The sequence below is a fragment of the Crocodylus siamensis genome, chromosome 1, assembly GCF_052110815.1.
Source record: "Crocodylus siamensis isolate JL-2025a chromosome 1, ASM5211081v1, whole genome shotgun sequence".
NCBI lineage: Eukaryota > Metazoa > Chordata > Crocodylia > Crocodylidae > Crocodylus > Crocodylus siamensis.
The window spans coordinates 249,702,653-249,722,521 of record NC_143395.1 but is presented as its reverse complement, the minus strand read 5'-3'; the positions used below and the strand labels follow the sequence as shown (position 1 = coordinate 249,722,521).

Genomic DNA, 19,869 nt, shown 5'->3' with positions numbered 1-19,869 from the left:
GCTTCCTCCCCTCTCCCCACTACTCCCATTCTGGGCTCCCCCACCTCCCCTATACCCTGTAGCTCACTCCTCCTGCCCTAGCCTCTTGGGGCTCACCCTACAACCCCCTATCTCATGGGGGACTCACCCCCTGGTCCATTTACACCCCGATACCTTAAGACACATCTCTCTCCCCCCGGCACTGTGAGGTTCACTTGCCTTCATGTCCCCCAGGGGCTCATCCCCTTCCCTTCTATCCCTTGGAGCTCACTCTCCACCCAATCTCCTCCTCCCCATCACCCCCCATGGCTCCTGTGGTAGCAGGCAGGGACACCTGATGCCATCACTGCTGCTGCTGGGTTGAACCCAGCCCCTAGAAGCTGCCAAAGGATAGTGGGGAGCTGCAAGGCAATGGGTCCCAATCTGGGTTGGGGAGGGAGGGGAAATGGATTGGCAAGGTCCTGATCAGTGTGGAGGGGCTAGATCTGGGCTCAGGGAAGCTAGCAGGACCCCAATCCTGGAGCCTGTACTGCTCTAGAAAGCCATTAAGCAGGGCAGGCATGGAGCAGACTTACCATACCTCTGCTTGCCAGCCCTCTAGGGGCAGGTCACTTCAGTCCAGTTTATGGAAGGTGAGTCCACTTTATGGAGGGTGATTAATTCTTAATTTGTGATTCCTCACAACACCGGCTAGCTTTATAACCCCGATGAAAATTTGCTGGGGTTAGCACATGTTAACTACAATGTGTAACAATACCTTAGGATTGGGACATGGTATGAACCTTCTCCTACAGAATAGGTAGAAAGCCCACAGTTTAATTCCTGAGCAGGTATTCTAACCAGCAGGGAATTATATTAAAATTGAACACTTTTTTTTCAAATGAAAGAAGCCATGGCTCCTGTGCTTTGAACTCAATGGTACTAAAGCAAGTTAGGTGTGCTCTCAGCAGTTCTACTAGATGTGCTGCTCAGCTCTGCCTAAAAAGTAAATCCTCAACAGATGCAGTAGCAGAACTTTAGGTACTAAACAACAGTTCTGAATCTACAAGGTTTTAAGTAACAGCAATTTTGCAATAAAAACATTTTGTGTGCATCAATCATTTACTGAACCACACGGATTCTCTACAGAGTCATAAACAATGGGCACATTCAACAATGCTGTGTTCCCTGTTCAATCAGTGTTCCCTGCTGCTGTGTAGTTTCCACACTTTGTTGCAGAATTACAGCATGGGCAGCCATTTTGGCATTCATTTTTGAGACACCCATGTACTAACATTTGTAAATGTATTTGATTTAAACATGTGAGTAGATGCATTGAAGTCAAAGATAATAATCACCTGCCAAAAGATAAAAACTTATAAGGACCATGCTCCAACTTTCAGAATTTTGGTCTGGCTGTTCTTGTAATGGGAACAGCAATGCTGTGTTTTTGAGGATGGGATCAAAGATGCTATAGTGAATGCTGTTTAGAGTTTTAGCATCTCCTGGCAGAATAATTCAGATCCTTTAAAAAAGCTTCTACAGAATTTCCATATGATGTTAATTTCACACCCTCATTAGGCCTTGCAAAAATAGTTGTCAAGGAAACTAATTAGTCCTACAATCATAATTGCAATAATTATCCATATCAAGAGGAATACATGCTAAATGTTGCAGCACTCTGAATTCTCCTTAATGCTAACAGAGGTGATACGAAACAACTGACAGAAAAGACATCTTATAAACCATGTTTATAAAATAATTTTAAAAGTTCCATCTCCTTTTAGATGTTGGTTACCAGAACTGTCTTATAAATGAAATCAGAGCTTTGTTCCCATAGTATTTATAGTATTTGCATTAATGATTGTAAATAATGCATGTAATTGTAAATGTATAAAGTTATATTGCATTGCACTGAATAGCATCAGATTAGAATTAAGATAAAAATTCCATACTCTTCAACAGATCCAAATATGTCATACTTTTTGAGAGATCAGTTTCTCTTTTATGTATTTCATAAAAAATATTGATTGCTTTATTTGTAAGAGCTTTTACTTTGATGGGAAGGGTATGCTTTATCTTTCTCCTCCATTTCGATCATGTGCTAAAATTATAATTCTGAACTCTGACAGAGCAATGTTTCTGTTTCAAAAAGACTGATGTTCTAAGGTACATCCTTTCACTACAGGTTCAAACTGTAGAAGCTGGATTGGAGGTAGAAGCTGGATTGTGAGGGAAGTAAGCCTCACTAATGACCTTGTCACACCTTACCCTGAAAACCTCCCAAATGTTAATCAGTTTAGTGTTAATTGGCTTAGTGGAACAGTTACGCCTTAAGGTGAAAAAACATCTCTGACTGTCCTTTACCTGTACAGTTGTGACTTGCCACAAGAGGCTTGGTGAGCAGGGTTAGGACCAGCTTGTGGCTTCTGCTGGGCAGAGAAAACCCAATAGCCCTGGAGCACCTAGCAGCTGCGGTACCTACTCCAGTTGTTTGGACTGGCTCTGCTCCCACCAGGCAGAGTGAGTCAGTTTGAGTCCCAGCACCTCCTGCCTCCACTCAGACTGGCTCACTCTGCCTGGTGGAAGCAGAGCCAGTCTGAGTGGCGGCAAAGGCACTGTGACCTCCAGGTGCTCTGCAGCTGTGGCACTTACTTGCCCTGGCATGCGTGGGGGATGAGGTGCCATGCCCAGCCCTGCTGCACCCTGGCATCCCCATGGATGTAACTCGGGGGGGGGGGGCATTGAATCATGGGGTGCTGGAGGATTTCATCTTCAGAGGAATAGTTATTGAGAGTGTCCACACTTCAATGGAATAGGGGCAAAATTAGGTGGATTAGAAAAAATCATGCCCTGGAATGGCATAACTTTAAGATGAATAATGAGTGCTTTAAAACACATAAAAGGTGTTAATGTGCAGTCAATTCAAAGGTTAAGAGCTCCAGAAACTGCCTAAAATTATAATGTAACAAGGCCCTAAAGACCCAAACAAACTTCCACTGCTGTACCTCAACTAAATAACCTTGGTTCCACTAAACTGGATAGGATTTTACAGTATTCTTACCAAATTCAGTAAAATCCTTCCCATTTTTTCCTTTAATTCCTTATATGTATAAATGCCAATAACTGGATTTCTGATAACTTACAGTAAGTTGTTCTTAAAGGCTACGGATAGACATTCAAAAAGCCTAAGCCTGAATTGCTTCAATCTTTGCAGGTTAGTCTGGCTAGGTTGGATCAGTTTGTAACTGCACAGATATCCCAGAGATGCAGGCACATGCCTGCAGTGGCTCAGGCTAGAAGCTGGGTGGGGAGGGTGCTAGAGCAGCCCTCCCTTCCCCTCCACAAAGCTGAGCTGAGGAGGGGAGGTGGCCTGGCTCTGGCAGGATGCTTGAATTAGGGAAGGGTTCTTCCCTCCCTCTTCTGAACAGCTCAGCAGGGAATTGATAACATAATGTGTATCACCCAAAGGTTAGTGAGGAACTAGTTAGGGAGCTTCTGGAGGGGCTGGACGTATTCAAGTCAGCCGGCCTGGATGATCTCCACCCTAGAGTTCTAAGAGAATTGGCCGAGGTCATTGCAGGACCCCTGGCACAGCTTTATGAGCACTCGTGGTGCCCTGGTGTGGTGCCGGAGGACTGGAAGAGGGCCAACGTGGTTCCCATCTTCAAAAAGGGGAGGAAGGAGGACCGAGGAAACTATAGGCCAGTTAGTCTTACCTTGATCCTAGGCAAGCTGTTTGAGAACATTATACTGGCACACATCCATGAGGGGCCAGCAGGGGACTGCATGCTTAGGGGCAACCAACACAGGTTCATCAGTGGCAGGTCCTGTCAGACCAACTTGGTGGCCTTCTATGATCAGATTACTAGATCATTAGATGCAGGGGTAGCAGTGGACATAGTCTTTCTGGACTGGAGGAAGATATTCGATACTGTCTCTCACCCCGTTCTCATTAAGAAACTGGGGGACTGTGGTGTCGATGCCCACACAGTCAATTGGGTCACCAACTGGCTGGAGGGCCGCACCCAGAGGCTGGTAGTGGATGGGTCCTTCTCAACTTGGAAGGACGTGGGCAGTGGGGTCCCCCAGGGCTCGGTCCTCAGGCCCGCACTGTTCAACACCTTCATAAGCAATTTGGATGAGGGGGTAAAAATCACCCTGTTCAAATTTGCTGATGACACTAAGATGTGGGGGGATGTGGGCACACTAGAAGGAAGCATCAGGCTACAATCAGACCTAGACAGGTTACAAGGGTGGGCGGATGAGAATAGGATGGGTTTCAACACAGACAAGTGCAAGGTGATGCACCTCGGGAGGAACAACCGGCACCATACCTACAGGTTGAGGAACTCCCCTCTTGTCAGCATGGAGGCGGAAAAGGATCTTGGAGTCATCATCCGGCAGTGTGGGGAGGCAGTTAGGAAGGCCAACCGTACCTTGTCATGTATGCACAGATGCATCTCGAGCAGGTCCAAAGAGGTGATCCTCCCCCTCTATGCGGCACTGGTCAGGCCACAGTTGGAGTTCTGGGGGCCGCACTTCAAGAGGGATGTGGACAGCATTGAGAGGGTCCAGAGGAGGGCCACTTGAATGATCAGGGGACAGCAGGGCAGGCCCTATGAGGAGAGGCTACAGGACCTGAACCCGTTCAGCCTCCAAAAGAGAAGGCTGAGGGGGAATCTAGTGGCATGTTATAAACTAGTCAGGCGGGATCAGCAGGCATTGGGGGAGTCACTATTCCCCCGTGCACTGCCAGGTGTGACCAGGAATAATGATCACAAGCTGTTGAGGGAAGATTTAGCATAGATATCAGGAAGTATTTCTTCACAGTCAGGGTAGCTAGGATCTGGAACCAACATCCAAGAGAAGTGGTGCTGGCTCCTCAGTGTTTATCACCCCATTAAGGAAACAGCAGAGGGTCAGTTCCAGATACCTGTTGATTCTGCCTTTGTTCCATCTGCAACAGCAGGGACCATAGCCAGCATGTGGTCTGTTAGCTAATGAAGTGTAAGGTGTCTGTGTAAGGTAGAGAGGACCTGGGAATCTCTGCTTAGCAGAGAGTGGGGAGGGGTGGGGGGGGGAGGAGGGGGAAGCCAGGCAGACACCTTTAGTTTCTGCCAGAGCTCCAGCCAGGGAGCAGAGGGGAGGAGGCATCCCTGCTGTGGAGCAGAGACCCCTGCCCAGCCCAGAGAGCATGCCAGGATGCTGGGGGTCAGATTTAACTTAAATCAGCAAGGGGTCTGGGAAAGACATTGCATAAACTGATTTGAGCCAAATCAGTTAAGTCTGATTCTGATGCTACATTTAACCATGTTTATCTTAAAAAGTTTCAGTCATTTTTAAACTGGTTTATGTGGGCGGGGGGCTGGACTCAATCTTCCAAGGTCTCTTCCAGCCCTAATGTCTATGAAATCTATAAAATCTATGTGCTGGTTAGCACTACGTAAGAAAGAGACTTGGGGGTCATCATTGACCACAAGATGAACATGAGCTTGTAACGCGATGCTGTGGCTAGTAAAGCGACCAACACGCTGGCTTGCATCCATAGAGGTTTATCAAGCAAATCCCAGGACGTCATTCTCCCCTTGTACTCGGCCTTGGTGAGGCCACAGCTGGAGTACTGTGTCCAGTTTTGGGCTCCACAATTCAAAAAGGATGTGGAGAAGCTTGAGAGACTCCAGAGAAGACCTACGCGCATGATCAGATGTCATGAAATTTATGAAATCTATGTGCATTGAATATCTGTTCTGTTACAGGTTTAAACCAGTTTTTGATCATTTAAACCAGTTTATGTGTAATGTCTGTCCCTAGCCAAAAGCATTAAAAGAGATGCTAACACAACTCCCTTGGACAAAGAAAAGGTGTGTGTATGCATATGTATGTATGCATGCATGTGTGTATACACACACACACACACACGCACGCACGAAGTATTAATTTGAATTTTAGATATAATATATATTCTCATTGATAATTATATATATAGATATAATTATCAATGAGAAGATGTGTGTGTATTTATGAAGTTGAGTTTGTAGGCTCAACAAACACAACATACACACACACACATATATTCTTATTAATAATTCAGTAAGTGGACTTCTTCTACATGGAAATCAAACAATAGAGAAAAAATAATCAATCAATCATTGAAATACTTCCTGTGATCGCTCAAGTGAGTAACTGGGTTTTTGGTTGTAGCCTAATTCTCAAAGGGAACTTACAAAACACCGTTCATAGATGAGCCTACAAACTCCATTTCATAAATCTACTGGATACAAAAAATAATGGACTCAGTATAGACACTGGATTTATGACATAATACAACCTGCCAGACATCTGATTAACCAGGTACCTGCCTGACCTGACCTCTTACATTCTTCTTTTCCTCCACCTTTTCTCCCCTCTCCTCCCCTACTTTTCTGCCCTTTGTCTTTGTGATTTCCATATATTTCCTTCCTCATTGTTGTGTCTTTTTTCACTTTGTATTATTGCCTGTTTTCCCTTTGGCCTCTCCCCCACCTCCCTCCGGTTTCTCCCCTCTTCCTTTCCTGCTTTACCTTTTGTTTTTTTAACTTCTACCTGTTTATATTTTCACTGACATCCTGTCACACTTTTAGGTTCTCTCATTCCCGTTTTCCTAATCTCCTACTATTCCCTTTTTCAGAGACAGCCTCTTTTCTACCTTGTATTTTGTCACTGTAATGTCTCCCTTCCCTCCGCACTTTCTCCCCCGCTTCTCTGCCTTACTTTTTGTCCATCTAATTTCTACCTATTCACTGACATCCTGCTACACTTTTAGCTTCTCTCATTCTTTGGAGTCTCAGACCAGCAAAGACTCCCTATGCCCGAAGAAGATTGACTGTGCCTGAAAGCTTGCTAAGAACTTTTTTCCAACTACTCATTTGGTTTAATAAAAGATATAACATCTACTCAAAAAACCTTGCCTGCCTCAAGTCAGTAAGTCATTTGAACTTAACTCCATACCAGTACTGCAACCAGTGCTGGTCATATATTAAAACTTAATTTTAGACACAGGTGTTGATACATTATTGCTTTTATCTTTTTTTTGCATTTGCTGTGATCTATATTTGGCAAAGTGAAATTTAAATGCAATATATATAGCATATTTTAAAAAATGTATGCAACTTAGATATTGGAAAGTTTTAACACCTGCTTTTTAAATGTAAATATTTCTGTCATTTATTTTATTTTGAGTTTATTATCAAAGACACTGCTTCAAAATCTGGGCTATAAATCTTGTTATTGAAATTCATAGTTCTAAAATTAATTTTCATCTTAGCTACAACACATCAGAAAATACCTGAAACCACTTGCACTGAGTAAAGTTCACTCTCGGATTTAATAATCGGTTTAGCCTGGTGCACCAAACTGCCACATGGGCTTGATAAGCTGTGCAAGGTTCATTACGCAAACATTCAGTTAGACTACATGGGACTTTTATTGCAGAGTAGACTAATTAGCCTCTCAGTAAACATCTTGGCATCTAAACATGCAGGGCATTAGGGTGGAGTAAACAAATAGATTCTGCAGCAGGACAGTACTTGTAAATACAAGTACTATCCTGTTGCAGAGTTTTTCACTCTGCTGCACAACGTATTAATGCTGGAGGGCCTGGCTGGGGCACGAGGGTACTTCAGTGTGAGGGCTACCTTCTGGCTAGCTCAACACTGAAGCACCCTCATGCCCCAGCTAGACCTTTCACAGCACACAGAGCTGGGCCAGGCTGGCAGGCTGGCCCCTGGAGCCCCATACCAGCTGGGACTGCTCTGACCCGGCTCAACATGATGCAGTCCTAGGTGCATGTGTAAAGAGCACACCCGGGATCAATGAACTCCAGAGCAATAAGCTCCAGAGTTTACTCCTTTGCATTAATTGCACATGTAGATGCTCCCACCCACTGCTGATTAATTTTAACCCTTTAGATGTCGATAATGAAAAACCACTAATAAGAAATTGCAATGTATTTGCATTAAAAAACTCATGCCAGCACTTAAGCGCATCAACAACACTGCATAAATTATAAATGAATTGGAACTGATAAGATTAGATCAACAGAACCCTACTTATGACCTTGATCTCAAAAGCTAGCAAGTCTGCAAATTAATCATATTTTCTTGCATCCACATGCTTCCAGATAAAACAAGCACCTAGCTTCTGGGAAAGCAGAATGAAGAGAAAAAGATTGTTCTTGAGTGGCTAGCCAGAGCAGGGACACAGCCTCATCTTCAACTCATTTCCTCCCCATCCCCTTTACAGGATGGTGCATGAATCAAACTAGGGTGCAACTGCACCATTACAACCCGACTGGATCTGTCCTTGATGGACTTTGTCCCTTCCTCCATGAAGCTGCTGGAGGAAAGAGAAGTAAAAGAAGCAACATACATCTTAGAGCACCTCCATAGTTCTATTCGGGGCAGAAAATTCAACTTCCCTGATTAATACAAACCCCCGCCCCCCTCCCAACTTTAGAAGGCCAGTTTTGGGGAAAAGGTGTATGTAGTAAATAAGTAAATATGGTAACTTTCTGACAGACACACTTAACATGCCTGGATAGTCCAACTGACTTAGTTTGAAACCCTAGCCCCAACATGTGAGCAATTGCACAAAAGATAACATAAAAATTAAATACATTCTCAAAAGAACAGTAGATATATTTTAAACAACATCAGTATCTCTTATTTGTAATTATGAAGGACAGCATCACTAGCAGGAACAGTGGAAGGAAAGGAACTGCAGTTTAGAGTTTATAAATTCAATTTTCCTAATGACAAAGAATATGGGGTCTCAAGGTTTAGCAGTTAGAAAGGACTTCAAATGATAAATTTCAGTTTGGAGACTGTATTCAGAACCAATGTACACATACATTAAACATTATAAGCAAAAAACCAAGCAGTATTAGGAAACATTTAAAATTAACTTACCTGTAATAATGTTGGGTTTTGGTGGCATGCTGAATTCATACAATGTTGGTTCAGAATAACCGAGTCTATTAGCAGCAGTAATTTGCACTTCATAACCCATGGTCCACTGAAGATGTTCTAAGATGATGTGGTCTCTACTACCCTGCACTTTTTTTTCTAGCCACTGGTCTTCCTTGTCTTTCTGTAAAGATGGCAATATTAGTTTAGATTCTTACAAACTGGTGTACTAAAGGAGATATTAAAAATCTCAGATACCCTAAATTAAACCCAAATATAAGATTTAATTTTCAAAGGTTTTCAGCTTGCATGCCCAACAAACTTCAATGGAAGATATGGGTGCTTAGTTCTTCTAAAAATGTGGCCAATTATATTCAAGTCTCTAAAAATGGATTTAGGGGTATCCAAGTTTGGAAATTCTGGCCCAAATTTGATTTCATGCAAGTTAAAATGACCACCACAAAGAACAGAAGAATCATGAGTTGTACGTTCTTGTAAGAATAAGCAACACTTTCCAGCACTTAAGTTTCAATGATTTGGCTTATCAAAATTCTTTTAAAGAAACTTCCCATTAAAAACAAAGATGACTAGTTTATGAATGTAACACATGCACATAACAGTTATAAATAAGTGCTTAAAATAACTATTAATCATATTCTGTCCTTAGTCTGTATGCAGAACTTTATACAATATTGGGTAATTTGATAGCCTTTTATTTACATGGATGGAAGATGTATACCACTTAAACTGATTATATATCACAAACTCATACACAACATGCTTTAGATTACATAACCTTTCAAGCGGTGTATTTCTTAGACCCTCCCCACCACCCATTACATCTATTATGCAATTACTTGGTTAATTATGCAAATAATTTAGAGTGGCTACACATGCAAATTTACTATGGCCCCTTAAAAAGGTACAACCAACTATAAAATTATTGCTGGAAAATGTGTAATAACTTTAAACCTGGTTTCTATCCGGCTTTAATTTGTACATGTAGCTTGTGCCCCTCTGGCTGGAACACTGCAGCAGCTGCAGTCTCCCAGCCATGGGGGTGCCCCACAGCTGCCAGGGCTGAGAGTCCCATCAACTATGGGACTCATTCAGTGGGGCTGAGAACCCAGAGTCCTGCGAGCTGTGGTATTTGCCAGTGCAGGGGGAGCCCAGGATGGCAATCATGGGCTCCCCCTGAACCAGCAATAGGATCTGATGCTTAACCCCACAAGCACACCTCCTGTCATGTAGGTATGGCACTGCAGGAGGTGCAATTGTGTTAGATCCCATGGCACTTTTACCTGGACATGTAGAGGAGCCCTTTCATTCCTAATTCAAATATTTTGCAATAAATTACCTTAGCACAGAGACTCTACAGTAACATAATGTATTATTTTGAAAAAATTTTATTGCCATGGTGCCCAGAAGTCCCAGACCACTTTCTATAACTGTTATACAAACTAGACTTCTTTTTTATTTAAATTAAATGGGTTTGTAAGACCCTTATCAGTGAAAACAGGAAAAACAAACTGATAGGCATGATGTTGAGAAGAGGGATATATAAAAATATTCTGTTGACACCTTAAGGTAAAGAGGTAAAACTGTAAAAGAAAAAAGTACACTATAATGACATAAATATAAATGACAGTGGTAATTCCACTGATGGTTAATATGTCACAGTACTTTCTGTATAACACCTTATTTTTCAGTTACTTACAACTGATCTAACAAGGACCAACAAAATAGGCAGTGAGGAAAGGGACTTGGATTAGCTGTATCTAGAGGTTGGGACTGGAAAAAATGGTTGTATGGGAGAACTAGGATCAGATGAACAGCGTGGGAAGCAGAGAGAGTATGACAAGTGGGGGCAAGAGTTTGGGAAAAGAGTATAATGGGAATCTAGAGTGAGAGACCAGGACCATAATGTAGTGTACAGGAAAGACCAGGGAGTCTTGAAGTAGAGAGTAGGAATGACTTGAAGAGACTAGGATGAGAAAGCAAAGAAGGTAGAAGAGAGATAGGATTGGGTCATAGTAAACAGGGGGCAGGCTTGTTAAGAAAAAAAAAGAAGGGTTTATGACCATAACAGCACACTCATCACCAAACACTAGAATAACCCCAACATTTCTGATGCTACAAAATATCTCTGAAATGTATTAGTAACATAGGCAGACAAGGTTCTTTGGGTGAATCTGACATCTTTTATTAGACCAACTTAAATAGTTGGGGGAATAAAAAATTAAGCAAGCTTTCAGGTTTAAAAACCCTTCATCAGGCTGAGGAAGTCTTTGCAGTTGGTGTGTGCTCTTCCTGGATGGAATGGTGAGTGCTGTGTGCTCTTCCTGGATGGAAAGAGCACATACCGTTCCATCCACAAAGAGCTGCAGAGACTTCCTCAGCTTGATGAAGGGTTTTTAAACCTGAAAGTTTGCTTAACATTTTTTCCAACTATTTAAGTTGGTCTAATAAAAGATATCAGATTCACCCCAAGAGCCTTGTCTGCCTATGTCCTTAGATCAACATGTCTACAACCTACACCACTAGTAACATATGCATACAATCCTTTCTACTAACTGGTCCACAGAAACTATCATAACAATAATTTTTTCAGTTATTTTGTCAGTTGAAGTGTTACAGGTCTCTACTATAGATTTCAAGATCTGAATCCTTTCAATAAATCATGATGGAATCAATACTATTCTTATGTTTGGGGTTTCTTTTTGTAAATTATACACAATAAATTAGGCTAAAAAAGTTGAGGTTAAAAGCCAACACTCAAAAGTTAGGAAATCAGGATTATGTGGAATTTTATCTCTCCTGAAGCCTTAATTGAAGCTTTGAGTATTCAGGTCTTCTGCAAATCAGACCCTCAGAGTCTCAAGTGAGGTACTCTTTAAAAAATAAATAAATAAATTGCTTTAAGCAACTTGCTAAGTATCGTATTGGAACTGTGAGGCAGAGACAGGGATGACTTCAAATAACTTGGGGAAACTTTCAGCTGCTTTAACCATGAGACAAATTTATTTTTTCCTGCAATTCATAGTCTTGTTCACTATGCTGAATAGCTGCCACAAGTACTAACTTCTAAAACAAACATGATAGTGCCAAACAAGACATCAATTTCCCTCATTACACAAGCCTGATTTGTCCCCAGGGCAATTATGTGCATGAACTGTGACAGGGGTTCTATGTTTGTTTACCCATGTGTTGATTCAATTAAGTTTTTATCATAAGACATACGCACAATGTGGCCAAAATAAGGTTGCATATGCTGTCTTAATTCTGGCATTTCATAACTTCAGAGTGCCTGGTTTTGCGATGTTAGCATGCTTAACTTTTTGTATGTCCTATAAAGTTATTCTGGTGATTATACTGTAATGTTACAGGGATTACAGAACATTATATTTCCATATCTATTTTTTAAAAAGGTATCTGAAAATGTAGGTACTGCCTTTTGACTAAAAGTCTGTTATTGCTCTATGAGAGACAACCTACAGTGCAGGAAATCTATTTCCAAATGGATAAACACAACAGCTAAGGGACAAATCCTATCCATTACGGGTGTGCAAAGCAGGCAGTATTCAATTCGGTTTCGGTCCAATTTGGGGAACAGTGATTTGATTCGCTGACTTGGATCACTATCTTGATTCAATTTGGCTGAATCTGAAGATTCGGTTCTGATCCAGAGAATCGGCAATTCGGCCATAGACACAGCTTTATATGTTTTTTCTATGTACCCTGAAGTATTCAAGGCTCGTATCATGGCTATGTACCATGGCTCGTGAATGCTGTACCATGGCTCGTGAATGCTGAGATGGTAGGGCAGATGGAGCATCCCATGGGACTGCAGGGGGTTCCCCCATGCCCCCCCAGCTCAGTGATCAGCTGTGGGGGGACCCTGCCTCCCCAGGTCCAGGAGGCACCAGTTGCCAAGCAAGGGGGGTGTGGTGTTTCCCCTTGTGCTCCACCATGGAGCGCGTGGGGAAACCCTCCATGTTCCCATGGGATGCTCCATCTGCCCCACCATCTCAGCATTCACAAGCTGCACCTGGTACCTCAAGGTACTTAGAAAAAACATATAAAGCTGTGTCTATGGCCAAATTATCGAATTTCTCCGAATCTCTCTAAATTGATTTGGAGGCTTCAGAGTCAATTCAGAGAGATTAATGGGTCTCCTAATTTGATTCAGAGATTTGGCCATTGAATTGGGCTGAATATCCTCCGAATCCAATCAGTGACCAAAACTTTGCACATCCCTACTATCCATGCCACCTAAACCAATGCCCCATAAACTTATCTGTGTCAGGATACTGTTTCCTGAAGATCCTCTATGGTTGCAGAGGAAGATGGCATGTTTGTGACAACCCAATACTTTCCTGGACACTTGTGGCTTTGGTTGTTTTTTTGTAGCAGCGTACTGCTCAGTGACATGTGCTAATAGAAACACCATCTGCACTTAAGTAGTTTTTGGCCTAATCTTACCACTTGGGTATGGATGTTTTCCCTTTTAGTCTGCTTTCTGTAGAAAATAGTACAAGTTGCATGAACCCCTTTATGTAAATTCTGCAATACATTTGACAGTTTTAGTTGCCCTCAGCATTGCAATGTGATACTGCACCTATACTGACATTGCCTTTTTTAAAATTCTGCCTGCTGGTTTCTACACAAGCATTGGTACTGACAGGAGTTCACCTTAGGTGTGCTTTAAATATATTTAAGGAAGTTTTCAGGAAGCACTTGACTCAACGTGAAAGTGGCTACCTTTAGCATTTACAGCACAATGAAAAGGTAACAGGATGCTGATAATAGTTCACAAGCGGTACAAATAGGGAAAGTTAGAATTTAACTTGTTTACCAAAATAAAAAGAAATCAATGCCTTCTGTTTTGGAAATTTCATAATTAAAATGGTAAAGCATTATTACTCCCCAATTAATGACTTCTATAGCAACTGCCTGTTATTCTACTGAGCAAAACTTCTGATATTTATACTGCTTGTTATTAACATCTCGACATATTTTAACACTGATGTAAAAATAATAGAGTGATGAACATTTGATGACAATGCGTACAAGCAAATAAACTCACATTAAGTTAGGAATACCAGTATTTTAAAATCCTATATTTTAAAGTTACATAGACTGGTATGGTCTGGGAGGACTGGAGAGAATAGGATAGCAAAATTTCAGTAAGAATACATTAGCATAAGAAAATCTGAAGAGTCCATTAACAGATTGTGTGCGTATGTGTATGTGCTCCTGCATGCATGTATGCATGCGTGGTGTGTGTATGTCTGTCCATGTGTATACTGAAAAATTAGGTACATTTTTGGAATCATGGACAAGAGTTAAGAAATGGATTTTGGATTAAAATTAAAAAGAATGCAATAGGCAATTCTAGACTGCTATAAGTAGAAACAGAACAGAACTATAAATTGTTAGGAAGGAAGGTATGTAAAGCATTCTTGGGATATAGATAAAAGGTTATATGGAAAATGATTGTGTATAGCAAGAGTATTGGGCACATGATTTCTAAATCTCCTCTCTGGCTGGTGAACATACAATCCCAAAGACATTCAAAGGAATTATCCCTGATATTCACTATCCCAGCAAGAAGAGAATTTCTTTCATATAAATGGTAAAGGATCAGAATGAGATTCTCTCTTGAATTCTGGGATAGATAAGCCATCAGATAATTGTTCTAAAGACTGTTAGAGGCCTAGCATTCTTTAGTTTGCCCTTGAATGAACTGCTAAGCTTTTCACCGTTGGGCAACTTGAATTTGGTGAAAAGAATTATAAATGAAAAAAATTACTGTAGTCAACTGAGCCTTCTGAGGATATCACTATGAATTTAAACAAAGGAAGAGATAGAATGTTGTCAGATACAATTAATGTTTCAGAGGTGATGATGGGTAGCTTTACATCTTTTCTTCCAAGATATGAGAATTGAACAAATTTTGAGGTTAACTTGAAGGATTAGATTTGGCGGCAGGGATAAACATGAGATTTGGGAGATTGTCTGAAGTTACAGTCTTAGCAGTTAGTTTAATATATCTAGAAGAAACATCTTACTAAGTGAAGATCTGGTAGATCTAAGAGGACATGATCAGGTGGTGGCAGAGAGAGAATAGGAAACAGCTGAGAGAATATAAATTATATCTAGCCAAAGAAGCTATATTGAAATTTTAATTCAACTGGAAGGTGGTGGATAGACTGACAGGGAAAAAAAGTGATCAGAGGCACAACGCAAAGATACATGATGGTGAAAGATCTAGCAGTACACTGCCAATTAAAAAGTAGAAGAATTTAGACTCAAAGAAAGGTCAGAATAGCAAGATCTATGGGAAACCCACAAGCTCTCCTGCCTCATTTTTCCTTGAACTTGTTTTTTCCTTGCATTCAGTCTATTAGTGGCACTTTACCAGAACATGTAGAAAAAACAGCTGAAATTTCCTACAATTTAGCTGATATTGTATCTGTAATTTCAAGACAGTATTTTATTTTGAGAAACACTCCTAGGGTAATTTCAAATGCTAAAGTAGAAGGGGAAAGAAATAACACCAACAGTGTCAACAAATATTCCTGTTTCTGTTTAGGCCCTTTAATTTGGTATTCAAGGGCAGAAAAATAGACCTAAGGTAAAGTAAAATATCTTACCTTATTAGGCTGTTCTTTCATTATACTTAATATTTATAATTTATAGAATGTTTCATGTAAATAAAGCACTTTACAAACACATGCAAGGCCAGAAGCTCCTTTGAAGCCAGAGTTCACAATCTAATTTCTTTTCCTTTCAAAATACAACTCTTCCATCAGGACTGCTATTAACAGTTTCATCAAGCAATGTAAATCTTCACGCATTACAATTTGGACCACAGCCTGAGACTGTTTGCTTTCTTTGTGCAGTGCTGAAGTACCTCTTATAGGAGACTGCAGATGTCTCATGCATGATCACTGAGCAGTATCATGGATGAGATTTTCAAAGTTGCTTATGGAATCTAAATGCCCAGTTCTAGTACTTCTACATGTTATGAGACTTGTTCTTATAAATCCATGTCCCTTAAAGAAGTATAACGTGTTGACAGACAGATAAAAGGGCAAAAAGCTAACATTTTCAAAAGTGGCTAAGGGCCAGATTGGATAGGCAGTAGGGTGCTTAAGCATGCAGATAGAACCTAGTAGGATTTTAACTGTCTAGGTACGTAACTCCCATTCACTTAGGTACCTAGGTTCTTCTGCAAACCCCACTACCTATGGCCCAGATTAAAAAAAAAATATATAGGTGTTGCTCTGTTCACTGTTGTGATGTCAAAGTAATTTCAAAGGGTAACTCTCATGTTTATGTGTGACCTAGGCAATTATGGTCCTAAAGGTCATAAACCATCAAATAATTTACAATAATTTTGTATACTGATGCAAATTACACCAGGTTAGGTAAGGACCAACCTGCAGCTTTCCTAGGATACCTCACATGGTATGTGGCCACTACTGCAACTAGAGGGTAGGGGACACTGGCTGTCTCTAGTAACCACAGTGGAATGGACAAGGAGAAGCAAAACCTAAAGTGTTGTAACTTATCAGTTGAGTTTTATCCCCACTTCTTTCAAAGGGAATTCTTCACTCAATTGGGTAAGTTACCCTGAGAGGCTTTAAATAGGAGCTGCAATAGAATGGAACTTCATACAATCTAATTTCTCTCTCCTAGGAAGGAGCCACCTTGTGTGACAGTTTAATGCTAAATATGTTCCATCTGAGAATGTGTTGTTTCTCATGAATCTTAATAATACACTCAATAGGAAACTATGCAGTAGATAGATACCCAAATTAGCTGACTGAAACTTAGTTCAGGCATCTTTACACTGTTGTACAATCTCAAGTATAAAAATACTTTTAGGTTTATAAGCCCCATACCCTCAAAAATATTTAGGGGAATAACTACCATTGAACTCAAGGTCCTTAAGCACTTGGAAAAAAAACTGCCTAAAGTCTGGAGCACAGTGTTTAAAGATAACAAAATAAAACACATGAGACAGAGTGGTTATCTTTTAACTGCAGGCTTCCTGTATCAAGTTTGTAAAAAGAAATATGCTGCATTTAAAACATTTCTCTTTTTGGTAAACATATCACTTCAAATAACAAAACCCAGGATCACACAAAAATAGATTTAGTATATGATAGAGTTCCTTTATAATTCTAATTGTATAATTTCTGTAATATGCAAAGGGGAAATCTTGGAGTTGGAACTGACAATGGTAAGAGTTCTGGAAGCATCACTTCTTGTGCCTCTATCTCTGTCTATCTATCTAAAACTGTATAGTGAAAAACTGAGAGGTCAAATCAAAACCAGTGCAACAGGGAAGAGACCCTAGAGCAGAAGAAAATAAACACTGAACTGGGTCTTTTTAAAAGCCCCATATTTAAAGAATTAAGATGGGGGACAGGTGAAAAAGAGAGGAAGAAGTTAAGAGAGAGAAACCTAGCCGAGCTTCGAACCAAAGTTCAACCAATGCAAAAACTCAACATGATAACATCATGTTGTGACATGTCAAGATAGGAAAGATGAAAACCAACTCTGTAATAGTTTCACCAGATATAATTATGGAGGCGAAGAGAGAGGAGAAAGAAGCTAGCAACACTTTTACTACCATTTTGTTTTAGACATCTGCAGGTAGGCAGGTGCTTTCTATAGAGTGATTAAAACATTTTCTCGTTGAATATTTTTAGTAGTCATTTGCATTGGTTAGAATATCATTTCTGCTATTGTCAGACACTGGGATACACTCCAAATAAAGTTAGCTACATTAATATGTTGGGATCCTATGACCCCTGCTGACTCTCTGCCCCTGGGGCAGGGGGCTGGACTCGATGACCTTCTGAGGTCCCTTCCAGCCCTAATGTCTATGAAACCTATGAAAATTATGAAATATTTTATCCCAATTCTAAATTGCTATGGAATCAAGAATGGAGCAGAAAAACTTGTTGAGGGAGCTGGCAGGGGTCATCACAGAGCCCTTGGCCTGGCTGTATGAGCATTCGTGGTCATCTGGCCAGGTGCCAGCAAATTGGACACTGGCTAATGTGGTCCCAATTTTCAAGAAAGGGAGGAAGGAGGACACAAAACCTGTAAGCCTCACCTCGGTGCTCAGGAAGATCTTGGAGAGAATCATCAAGGAGCACATCTGTGGGAGGCAGCAGGGGAGATCATGCTCAGGGGCAATCAGCATGGGTTCATCACAGGTAGTTCCTGCCTGAGCAACCTGATTGCCTTTTATGACCAGGTAACTAAATCCTTGGGTGATGGTGTCGCCATGGATGTAGTCTTTCTAGACTTTAAGAAGGCCTTTGACACTGTCTCTCACCCCATCTTCATCAATAAAATAAGTGACTGTAGGCATCGATGCCTGCACAGTTGGATGGGTAAAAAATTGGCTGATGGGGCGCACCCAGAGAGTAATGGTGGACGGGTTGTACTCAATCTGGCGAGATCTGAGTAGTGGGGTCCCCCAGAGCTCAGTCCTCAGGCCCGCACTGTTTAACATCTTCATCAGTAACTTGGATGACGGGGTGGAAAGCACACTGTCCAAGTTTGCTGATGATACTAAGATGTGGGGTGAGGTGGACACACTTGAAGGGAGAGAGAGGCTGCAACAAGATTTATTCAGACTACAAAAATGGGCAGATGAGAATAGGATGGGGTTCAACGTAGACAAGTGCAGGGTGCTGCACCTTGGGAGAAGGAATCCACAGCATACATGCAGGCTGGGGAGTTCCCTCCTTGAAAGCACAGAAGTGGAAAGGGATCTTGGAGTCATTATCGACTCCAAGATGAACATGAGCTTCCAATGCCAGACAGCAGCCAGCAAGGCCAGCCATATCTTGTCATGCATCCAAAGGTGCATCTGAAGCTGGTCCAGAGAGGTGATACTCCCCCTCTATGCGGCTTTGGTCAGGCCGCAGTTGGAGTACTGTGTTCAGTACTGGGTGCCGCACTTCAAAAGGGACGTGGTCAGCCTGGAGAGGGTTTAGAGGAGGGCCACCCACTTGGTGAAAGGGCAGCAGGACAGGCCCTACGAGGAGGGACTGAGGGACCTGAACCTGTTCAGCCTCAGCAAGAGGAGGCTGAGGGGGGGCCTGGTGGCTGCCTACAAACTTATCAGGGGAGATCAATAGCAAATAGATATAGCCCTTTTCTCCCCAGCACCACTTGGAGTGACAAGGAACAACGGTAATAAGCTGATGGAAAATAGGTTTAGGTTAGAGATCAGGAGGTAATATTTTACAGTTAGGTTGGCCAAAATATGGAACCAACTTCCCAGGGAAGTGGTCCTCTCCCCTACCTTGGGCAAATTCAGGAGGAGGTTGGATGATCACCTGTCTGTGGTCTTGTGAACCCAGCATTCATTCCTGCCTATGGCAGGGGGTCAGGCTAGATGATCTGTTCAGGTCCCTCCTGACACTAGCTACTATCAAACTATTTCTAAATCATTGGCATTTTGTGGCCTTAAGTAGTAGAGAAGGATTTCTCTCTCCGAAACACATATGAAGTCCCTATGCTCCTTGCACCACTTGTAGCTAGTAAGACTTCACATGGAAAGTGAGGATATGATTATAAAAGGTACTGGAAAATGTGTATTCTAGGTGATGTATGCTGGAGCTTGGAACAGAAAGCTCCATGCTTCAAAATTATTTGGTTAAATTTATTTTTTTTTAAATGACCATAACAGAACTAGGACAATTCTCTACAGCAAAGACTGACAGAAGCAGAACAGGCAACTGGCAGAATAAAAATGTCCTGGGCTTTGCAGTGATCTTTTATATAGTTGGACTGTCCACAGTCCTAGCAAGAGTTTGTGTAGAAATACAAAACAATTAGGGAAACTGATCCCTAATAAAAAATAAACCATACAGAAAGACTGCTCCCAAAGATGAAAAACCTGTTGACTGATATTCAGCTTATTATTGAGTGT

General features: G+C 41.4%; 1 protein-coding gene across 1 annotated transcript in view; it reads right to left on the bottom strand.

The window, feature by feature from the left end:
* Positions 1–19,869, bottom strand: part of NCAM2 (neural cell adhesion molecule 2) — a 535,968-nt gene that overhangs the window by 52,262 nt on the left and 463,837 nt on the right. The window contains exon 15 of the mRNA XM_090060216.1: positions 8,907–9,087. Within this exon, the coding sequence (XP_089916342.1) occupies positions 8,907–9,087 (181 nt within the window). The remainder of the gene's footprint in view (positions 1–8,906; positions 9,088–19,869) is intronic.